The sequence below is a fragment of the Thermobia domestica genome, chromosome 13, assembly GCF_964235325.1.
Source record: "Thermobia domestica chromosome 13, izTheDome1.hap1.1, whole genome shotgun sequence".
In the NCBI taxonomy this organism is placed as follows: Eukaryota; Metazoa; Arthropoda; class Insecta; order Zygentoma; family Lepismatidae; genus Thermobia; species Thermobia domestica.
This window is the reverse complement of record NC_137466.1, coordinates 188,124,074-188,135,545: the sequence shown is the minus strand read 5'-3', so window position 1 is coordinate 188,135,545 and position 11,472 is coordinate 188,124,074. Positions and strand designations below refer to the sequence as shown.

Sequence of the window (11,472 nt, the reverse complement as noted above, 5' to 3'; positions counted from 1 at the left end):
CTTTTCTCGAGTAACCAGTTTGTTTTGCAAAGATGTTGTCAGGACTGAATCATCTTTTTGGATTTCTGATTTTGTGCTCTATTTGTTTTCTGTAACTCTTTCACATTGTATTTACGATGGTCTCTTCGTCCAAAATAACTTCGGACATACTGAGAAATCGAATTTCCTCAAATACCTAATTTCATTTGTCGTTAGAACTTAAGCGAAATAACAAAACAGAAATAAATCCAATGGTTTATTTCATAATAGCACTTTTAACAAAAGGGAATACACACACACTATATAAAATGTTCACACACTTAACCTAACAATTAACATCAAAAATAGTGTTATATTCTGACATGAAGACACATTATGCGATTCTATTCTTGCAGGTACTTCAACAGCGACTTCACTAATGTAAGTAAGTTCATGTTGTAATTACGTATTACACAAAAGGCATTTCGAAAGCAAACCAGTTACCACGCAATGTATATAAAGACTAGAAGTCAACGCACTCATGAGGACCGCCTCAATGTGAAATTGAGTTCAAAGTCAGATTCTGTCGTTTTTGAGATGTGAGAATGGATGGGTTAAAGAGGATTTCAATTATAGATTCAATTTTTTGGTTATAAATATAGTAAAGGCTCGTAAAATGGATTGGAAAGAAAGAACAGGAATCAACTATCCCATTCACCTGTGGAAAGTTTGTAATCTCATGTTACACGACGGGCAAACGATTTTATTCGTCTTGAATATCCAAACAATATACGGTAGTCAACTACTTTGCTAGCCAATAATCGGACAAAATGGATCTTGAATTATAGACATAAGATTCTAAAATTTGTTACATCCAGAACATAATATATATCATTTGGTGTATTTTATAAATTAATCAGAATTCTTTACATTCTAGATAAACAACCAGGAGACCAAATTTCAAAATAACTATTTCTTACAATTTTGATTTTTTTTTAAAAAAAAAAAGAAAGACTAATGGCGCATCACCCACTTTCGCTTATGTAAAACCACAATTCATTGTATTTTGGTTTTTGACTTTCTTAAATATACCGAATTACCAAAAAATATGATAGACCTATTTCATCTTGCTGTTTGAAAACGAATCATGGTTTTCACCCATATACAATATTTTTTTAATTTTTAAAATAATTTTATTCTACTATAAAAAGATATTGGTCTGATGTGAGATGTATTTTCTTGATATAGCACAGACATTTAAAATTTTTCTTTATTGTTTTTACAGAAGTCATCTCAACATTGGTCAAGTAACATACATATAAATACTTTAATATGACATGGAGCAATCGCAATTACTCACATCTCTTCAATATCAAGCCTGATTTTCTTACTTAGTTACATATATGCAGGGAAACGACGATATTTCACTTCCGATCGTTCTATCTTTCCCTTTCTTTATGTATTATTAGGTACCAAGTTGAACCCTACACAGCAGAATATACAAAAGATTGAGGTATGATCTTAATCTTGTACATCCTCGTTTATAATAATGAGGCTTGTGAGGACCAGGCCCGTATCTACGGGGAGTCTAGGGGCCGGACCCCCCCTAAATTTCCACGGTAGGCTTTCAAATGTACTATAATATGGTGATGAACTATAGTATGGCTGAATCGGCCCCCCCCCCCGCCCTAACTTCTACCGGACCCCTCCTACATTTTTGGGCTAGCTATGGGTCTGGTGAAGACTGAGGAGAGAAGCTGTGATGAGAGATTGGGAGTTCATTAAGGATGGATGAGATTCAGGTCGAATGAGGTATTAGGAAACTTCTTCAGCTCATAGAAAGACACATTTTCAATTTAGATAGCTATACTAGAGTAAAAAAAGAAAATGCTATATTTAATGTATAGCCAGTTTAGTAACAGAGTGAATCATTTTTCTTTTAAGAGTTCGGAAAGAGACTTCAACAACATTTTAGCGCATAAGTTCGATTATTTTGTATACAGAACACATTTACAAATGGAACACAGTTTTGACTCCAGTAAAGCACATAATCTGCCTCAAATCAAGAATATACGTATATACCGAAAACAATACTTATGCAAACAAGTGCTTCACACAGTTGGATATGTATCACAAATGATGCTCTTGGTTGCGTTTTTGTTAATGTTTTCTATCAGACACTGCCTTAAAAGGTATGATATGCAAAGATTTACAGCAGCATTTATCCTGTGAAAAATGCTATATATTACAGCATTTGTAACACTAAAAATTTTGGTTAGCATTCTGATATAATAGCTTTAGGGAAGATCCGATTGTTTCCACACCATTTAAATTACTAAAATGATTTAAGAAATATTTTTAAAGCAATAATAACGGTGCTTTCACCTTATAAAAAGTCAATTAGACTAGATGGCTTAATTAAATTGAGTGAAAGGTAGTAAGGGATATATTTCAATGTCATTTTCGGCTTAACGTACATAGAGATTGCTAATTTTTAGTCCATCCGGATTGCCTCAGATCGTTGGTTAATACTAAAATTCCTGAAATCTTGCGTTTGTACAAAAAAGAAACCCCAAGATCATGCGTTTCGAAAGCTAGCATACTAAACATGCAATTATCCTTAAGTATTTTCTTGAATGTAACATATAAAAATATTCATATGTATATGGTGGGTGTGGAGAAACTACAAGAAACCAACATTTTATGTAAGTACTATTTTCAGTAATTTACAGTTACCTTACGTTTTCAGAAAATACTATTTCCACGTCACAAAATAGGATAGAAAATTACTTATATGAAGGAGAACTTTTGCAACTGAGCTATTTAATTGACTACGCAATAAACCTAACATGAGTTTAAAATAATCATGTCACCTACTACCTCTCAGAAAATAGGAAGTTTCGTAGGTAAACGGTTAGCGAACGCGCCTTTGGCGTGGGGGACCCGGGTTCGATTCCTGGGGGAGCTCATCTGGCTCGGATTCCACGTTAATCATTAGGTACTGAACTCTTCTGTAAAATTTATTTTTAAAAAGTTCAAGATCTCTGCAGAGATTCATCGAAATTTAATAACTACGCGTATGCAACTTAATACCATGGGAAATGTTGTAGCAGTTTAGAATCCACAGTGAACTGTATCGTTTACAGTTAAGATTACAATTGGAGACTATGTGATGTCACATCGAGTTTAATTTAAATAGAGCAGCATCCAAAGCCTATGTGATTGTAGAATTTCTATAAATCAGCTGCCATTTAGATGGAACTCAAAAAATTATTTCATGAAACACGGACTAGAACAGCAGAAGAAAATGGAAGAACTTTTAAGTATATATCAAAAAGGTAATACTATCCTTAGGCTGTAGTGCCAACAGTAACGATGGTGTACTGATAAAATAATGAGTTGTAGAGAAAGATGCGTTACTTTGTTTTGTGGAACGATGCTTAAAACAGAAATTATGTGTGTATCAAGTTGTTCTAGGAATAACCGCACCATTATTTTGAAATGTTGAGATGTTGTACAACATTTCCTTTCTATTATAGCAACTTTTTCTTGAACTATTCTATTCTGGCTGATAGCTTCACACATTCCTATAATCCAAAAGGTCACTTAACATTCTATTATTTGGTTTTCTATGATTGAAAGTTACAATGGAATGTTTTATTTATTTACATATCAACTTCAAACCCGTTTTGCTGAGATCACTTAAGGAAATAACATTCTAATGAAAGTTGCAAAGAAGTAAGGAGAAATGAAAAGAATTGTAAATAATAGGGCAATAGCATAACTATGGAAGATTTCAGTAGAGTAGATGGCCTAATGGTTATCTGTTTTAGAACGTTGGTGCAAGTTCAATAAAATAAAAAATTAAATTAAATTAAATTAAATTAATGACCATTCACAGCAACCAGCAGCACACAACAGTGAGAAAGTGACTCCACTGCAATGCAATGGATGCTTTGATAATGAATTAGTTCAACTTGTGGATAGTTGATTAGCAAAATGTGAAATGATAAAAAATTACATCTTACTCGAGTACTAACTATGCTCAAAAAATCACTTTAAACGGTTCAGTTCTTTTGTGGTGAAAAGGTGACATATAATGCCAATTTCATTTGTATTTTTATACTATACATTGATTTATGTATTGAAGCTAGATACACTTCAGGAAGTTCATTATTGATTTTAGGCAGATCAACATGCTTCTGGAGTCGACTCGAAACTAAAAGGAAAAGCATGACCCTGTTTCATATACATCAAACAGCTTCATATGACATATTGGTTTGTCAAATCTCTATTTTATGCACTTTGGTATTGGTAGAAGCAAGCTATTAAAACATTGATTAGGCGGTCACTTAGGGTAATAGAAGTATACAACTGTATTAAGTTTTTACACAATGACGTATGTATCTTACCTATATCTATTCCATTTTATCTGTTTACATGTCGTGTAATTTGTTGCACAAATATATCATAACTAGACTTAAGCTGTGTCCTCATCTCTTTACGGGCCCTCTGGAACCCTTCCTTCACTTTCTCTTCACTATTCTCTGTTATTCCTTCTTTCATCAACTTCATTATACCGCCATCCAAATTCACTGTAAAGTTCTCGATGTAAGTTTTGTATACGGTCGACGCTTCTTCCACAATGTTATCACCAGACTCTAAAACTTTTTCAACTTCCCTTAAGAAATCTAGCCTATCGATATCTTCAGTTAAATCCAGCGTTTGTAGGAAAAGTTCAAATGCCTTTTGACCATCCTCGCTTGATAGTGTGTTTGAGATGCCCTCAGTCCATTCTTTTAAAATAACCATATCTGTTGTACGTAGAATGGAGTCAAAATCATCTCCCATTGTTATTGCTAATGAAAAATATACAATTTAAACTTCTTTCATAGAAAAAATATTTTTAATAATTCCTAGTTGTAAACATTTACAATGGAAGGTTTCTTGTTCAATTTCTGAGTTCAGAATAATAATCTGTTGACAGTAGCTCTTTAGTATTGCAGTTCGTTATATGTTGCTGCTCCTGCAATAAAACAAAATGAATAAAAATAAATAAATGAAATTTTAAATAATACACAATACACTCAACTTTACAACACATTGAAGAGTATAAGGTAAAAACAAGCATCATCCGAACCATAAAAATTTACATAAGAAAAAAAATGAAATCTTTAAGTTTTACGTCCCACGATTAATTTGCTGGTTAGACTAAAGGAGATGGTGATGATGAGAAATGAATGAAATGGTGGAATGAAGAAAGTGAGAGAACCCCGAGGAAACCCAAGAGCACGATGTTTGTCCAGCACAAAGTCCACACGGCGCGAGCTGTGATCGAACCAGGGACCCAAGTACCGGAGGTAAACACTCTACCACTGAGCCACCACGTCCCCAGTTTACATAAGGATTAAAGCTCGAACCATTGGGATTATTTCTTAAAAAAAAAAAAGAACTATCACCCATTTGAGTTGTTTGGTCTTAGGATTAGATCTGTTTAAATTACACATGAAATCAATAGAGCTACATCACCCACACACTGATGGACTCCATTGGTTTTGATCTAAAGGAAAACTAATGAGAAAGCATTAGAATCTAATGGAAGCACAATGAGAAAGTGTTAGAATCTAACGGAAGACCAATAAGAATGTGTTACGGTCAAATGAGAAGCCAATGAAAAAGCATTAGAATCTAATGGGGTACCAATGAGAAGATGTTAGGATATAACAGGAGGCCAATATGAAAGTGTTACGATCTAATGGGAGACCAATGAGCAAGAATTAGGATCTAACAGAAGACGAATGAAATAGTGTTAAATCTAATGGGAGACCAATGAGGAAATGTTAGGATCTACAGTAATGAGAGGCCAATGAGAAAGTGTTAGGATCTAACGGGAGATCAATGAGGAAGAGGTAGAAACTGGTGGAAGACCAATGTAAAAGTGTTAGAATCTAATATGAGACAAATGTGAAAGTATTAGGATCTACTTCGAAACCAATGAGGAAATGCTATAAAGAGTAATGGAGGAGAGAATATTAAAGATAATTAAAAAGAGGATAGGTGGTGGTTAGAATTATTACTTCTATTACGAAAAGTTATTCAATTTTTAAAAGTTTATAACTTCACTGTTTTGTTACAAGAAAGAAATACGTTTTCATTTGTTTGGAATATCCGCAAATATATTCAATTATTTTGCCAGTCACTAATTGGGCATAATGGAACTTGAATTGATGCCATATATAATCTACAATAGAATTTATCCTACATAACAGTGGCGGCTCGTACCAAAATGCTCAGGATAGGCAAATTATAATAAAGTGTATAATCTAATACACAATAAAACTAAATTTATTGTGTACTACTCACCTATGTTAGTAGTCTAATATTACAAGACAGTGCCGTGCCGTAGAAAATCAGCGCCCGGGGCTTCTCTTAATATAACCAAGTGAGGTCGACAGACCAGTCACTGAGCACCACCATTGTTGGCGAGAACCGTACGAAAATTTTCAAAAATAAACCCTGCTTTTCCTTGATTTGAGCACTTTTTATTACTTTTTCCTTACATTTTATACATTTCCCTAACATGAGTAACATTATAGAACTACTTCCTAAAGCAGGAAGAGAATTTAAGTAATTTTTAATCTCTCTCTTTTTTCTTTCCTTATTTCTTTTCTTTCGACCCTCCGAATTTTGCGCTCCCTTACTTCGGCGTCCGGGACTGTCGCCTCGCTCCCCCCCCCCCCTAGGCACGACACTGTTACAAGAATAGATTATAATTTTGTTTCAAGCCACCATTATTGTTTCATGTTTTATGTAAACAAATCCAAATTCATAATTGTTTGTATTTACATTATTAGTTATTGAATCGATGGGTATTTATAAAAGTCAATGTTAAATCGTATTTAGGCTCCTTGGTCTTTTTGCGGCCTCTGAAAGCGCGAAGCCCTGGGTTATTGCCCACTGCTTGCAATTAATAAATGCATCAAATAATAATAATAATAATAATAATAATAATAATAATAATAATAATAATAATAATAATAATAATAATAATAATAATAATAATAATAATAATAAATTATTTTCAAACGGTCATGCCGTTTTGTTTAATATTAGAAGAAAGCACAGGTTTTTATTATTTCTGTTTGTATGCCGAACCTTTAAGTACTAACATGTATTATCTGTTATCGATACTGCCTCTCCCTCTCGATTACTTTCTGGTTTTGTCTTAGCACGTTTAGTTTCCTAACGATTTAAGCCGTTCGCAACTCTGCAAAAGCACATGTAAGCAAGCGATACTAGCGATTTCAGGAAAAGGGAGGGAGCCGGTATTAGATACAGATACAGCTTAGCGGCACTGTATCTGTTGGGGTAGGCAGAATCTGAAAGAGCTGGCCAAAGCCTTATACGCATGCGCTGTGTATGCTTCGGAATATATGTTGGATATTATGCTTATTCGTGGGCTAAAACTTGTAATACACACTGAAAATATCTGGCAGAGTAAGTAGATTTAAATTTGCCGGCCTTAGCTATTTCAGAGCTACTAGAGGGTTTTTCATGAACTACAATACAAAAGTTGATGAGCGCACGTTCGTTCAGCCTTTATGCGTGTCATTAATTGCAAATTTAAACATTTCGAAGACTGTTTCAGGGACGTTTTGATACAATGCTCTATAAATATTTTAAAGATTTAATTCATAAATTATTCATGTAAACAAGGTTAGGTTTAGCCTATCCTGCCTACCCTCAGGAGTCGCGTCTGCTACATAATGAATACAATATATGCAATTTTAAGTGTTTTATTAGAAAATTTGTTAAATTAATAATTTCTTGTAAGTTGCAAAAAAATTTTTAAAAGAAAAAAATAGTGGCCCATCATCATCTCATTTTGTACAGTCACAGACAATTGTTATATTGTTCTCGATTATCCAAAATGCATCAAATTACAAATGTATAATAGAACTATTTCATGTCTATGTTTTAGAATGAATCATGGATTTAGCAATATTTATGGATTTTTAACTAAATAATCCTGTTATGCTGTAATAAGTTATGTTGTTTTAGTGTGATGCGGAGATCATTATCTATAATGGGTTAGGCTGCAACCTTCGGTATACTATCATATCAACGACAGGATACATCTAATTACTAAGTATCATACCTGGATGCGTAGAACTGGACAGACATTATGTCAAAATATGTAATTCACACTGCTTTAAGCCATAAAACTGCTCTTCAACTTTTATTTCCTTAGAACACTTAGATCTACGTATGATAATCAGGATCAACATCACAATTCATATGGCCACTATGACATTAGTATGCAATGCACCTAACATAATTCTAGTACCATTCTACCAAGGATGTTATAAATAGAGGATCTGCCCATATGTGTCTTCGTCCTATTAAATCGATGAAGCCAAAAAACAACCGAGCATCGAAACGTCTGATTGGCTACTCTCGTTTCTGCCATCGTCTGATTGGCTACTTTTGTTTCCGCCATGATTGTTAGCTCAAAACATTGCGATCCTATTGGGCGGAGTGGGCAGAGTAAGGGTGGCGAAACTGTGACGTATGGCTTCAAGATTTTGTTGTAAGGGCAGATTCTCTATTTATAAGATCCTTGCATTCTACTCAAATTTGAATTTTCTTTACTAACCTTAAGTGCGTTTGCACACGGCAACGATAATATCGGTGGAGCCACCGATAATGTCGGCGGTGAAATCGACTTCAATGTATTCAAATCGTAGCTTGCACACGCCACCGATATTATCGGCCGATCCTCCGACACGCAGATGCTGTCGGCCAAGCCCCCGATACTGTCGGCGGTATCGCCGACACTGATTTTGTCGGGGGCAATGTTTTCTTATGATTGGATGCACACGCCACCGATAATGTCGGCCGGCCAGCGGGTTAGATGAAGAGAGTGAGTGACAAGGCGCTGTGTATTTTTGTTTCGTTTCTTGTCTTTGGAATTTTGTTGTTTCCATTTTTTCTATTACAATTGTATATTATTATTATCTTGTTCTATAAACAACTTCGGAACAGCTTATTATTTTTTTACAGTCTCTGTTTTGGTGTAGCTAATTCCCTTTATTAAATAAATATAAAATGTGGGAAGTCTGAAGAGTACTGGTTTCCCTCTAAATAGCTATTACCAAATAGAATATAGGAAATTTAGATAACCAATTTCTTGATTATTTTCCACTCCTTTTTTATTTTTGTTCTTTCTTTCTCTCTCTCTCTCTCTCTCTCTCACACACACACACACACACTCTCTCTCTCTCTCTCTTTGATGGTATATTTTTTTAATCTATTAATGCTTTTAAATTTTAATACATTCTGGAAATTAATTTAAGCGTAATTTTCAAAGTTTGATACACTGCATAAGCATATGGAAAAAATCCTGATTATTATTACTTTCTTTTATTTTCATCAGAATTGTGTGCAGATCACTTTTCCCGGTTCCACTCAATAAGCAATGATTGAATAGAATATTTGTTGACAAGTCAAAGTAGAATTATTATTAATTTGAAACGAAACCAACACAATCAAACACTCTTTCCAAAGCTCCAAGGACAAGTTACTCATTTGGCATTTTCTTGATTGTGATCTCAACAATAGGGATGTGACTTCATGCTTCACTTGTTGCAAATTTTTCTCCCATTTCCAAAACTATCCCAAATCCCCCCTTTTTAAAAATAATATGTGAAATGGCAATTGAAAACAAAGACCAAATCTATGTATCCAAGTTTTCCCTCTCCACTTTGTACCGGGATCGACCCCCTGATAGAGTTCTGCAGTTTAGCTACAGTGACTGAATGAAAAGGTTGTGCATTATTGCATTTGTATCTCTCTAGTTTTGCTTAGATTTTTAGAGATGGCAGGAATTTTTCCATTCGATATTTTAACCCTTATTGAACTTGTGTAATGTAGACCTTGCATATGGGATAAGATAACAGACTCTTTCAAGGACAGAATTGAAAAGCAAAAAGCATGGCGAAAAGTTTATGCAAGCCTTGCCCAGGATTTTGAGTTCATGGACAAAAAGAAACGAGAAACGACAGGTATGTATGCAACAGCGCAAATCTGTCTTCAACATTGGGGGGGGGGGGGGGTAAGATCGTTCCCATATTATATATATAGCGATGTTCAAACTATTTATGTAGTCGAGAAACAATGTTGTGGAGGATCAGGGGAGCAGAGTTGTCTTCAACATTGGGAGGCGGGCAGACTTGAGGCTTATTCTGAGTGGACGTTAATTTCATCTCACTTTCCTTTCTGGCGATCGGACACAATCAAATTTCTCTCCCAAAAAACACGTTTGAAATCGGATTATTGGGGGGGACAATCTCCCCAGTTCCAAGATTGGAGGGGACATGTCCCCTTCATCCCCCCGGGTTGCGCCAGTGTATGTATGGAGCAATGTAAAACAGAATTACTAATTCGAATCTTATCATTTAATCTACTATGACATTAATGTTAATTGCATGGAAAACAAAATAATATACATACAATATGTAACCGTGTCCCAACAAAAATTAAAACTGATATAGTTTGCAATGTACAGCAGCATCAATTCTCATCGAAACGAAAATAATATGTTTACAGCACCTATTTAAAACGGCACTGTTAAATCTAAACATGTTTAGGCATAGGGCTATTTTTTCTAAGTTTTGTACCGTCCTCAACACCTCTTCAGAACAGTTTTTGTAGTCCTTGTTTTAAAAAATAATTTTCCCAATTTTTTTTTTTTTTTTTTTTATTTGTTTTCATATATGGAGAAGATTTTGTTGTGTGTGTCGCTTACTTCGCTCATCACCGGCAACGATATTGTCGGGGCTTCCACCGATATTGTCGGCGACGTGTGCAAAGTACGCCGACACCGACACCGATATTATCGGGGCTTCCACCGATATTATCGTTGCCGTGTGCAAACGCACTAATTTATATTTTCAAATGCGGACCTAGGTCCCAATCACCTATATCACTGAGTTTTGTTATGAATAATTGCTTTCCAATATGCTAATTTTAATGTAAAAATTGATGAAAATTATGGAAAGTGATGAAAGGCAGCAAATGAATTCCGGTTTCTCATCATGAATATTTCAATTCATTTATCTAACACCAATTCGTTTAAGAAGCTATATTAAAGTAGCGAATATAATTCATTTCGACTACACAAATATTTTAATTGTATCAAATTATGATTTACACAGTATTATCTTCTTATGGGATAGATATTTTCTTTATAAATATATTGCTCACTGCCAGTCTTATTAATATTTATCACTGTCAATCAACATTTAAGGACTGTCTAATTGTCTGAGAAATATTAACATTTCTGCATGTATTAATATTTCTGGTTATATTCTCCCTTCATGTTGACCTGACTTCCGTGAAACAACAGGGAATACGGCTATACCATCGTATTATCCGCCCTAAAAACATCAGTTGCCTTGCTACTATGAATCGGAGAATTTACCGTCGAACACATATACAGACGGAAAATACTAC

The 11,472-nt window shown here is 34.6% G+C and overlaps 1 protein-coding gene across 1 annotated transcript in view; it reads right to left on the bottom strand.

The window, feature by feature from the left end:
- Positions 1–222: 222 nt before the first annotated feature.
- The window catches only part of LOC145668862 (uncharacterized), a 37,340-nt gene continuing 26,090 nt past the window's right edge, over positions 223–11,472 (bottom strand). The window contains exon 2 of the mRNA XM_081737087.1: positions 223–4,984. Coding sequence (XP_081593213.1) covers positions 4,387–4,809 — 423 coding nt within the window. The 5' untranslated portion in view covers positions 4,810–4,984 and the 3' untranslated portion in view covers positions 223–4,386. The remainder of the gene's footprint in view (positions 4,985–11,472) is intronic.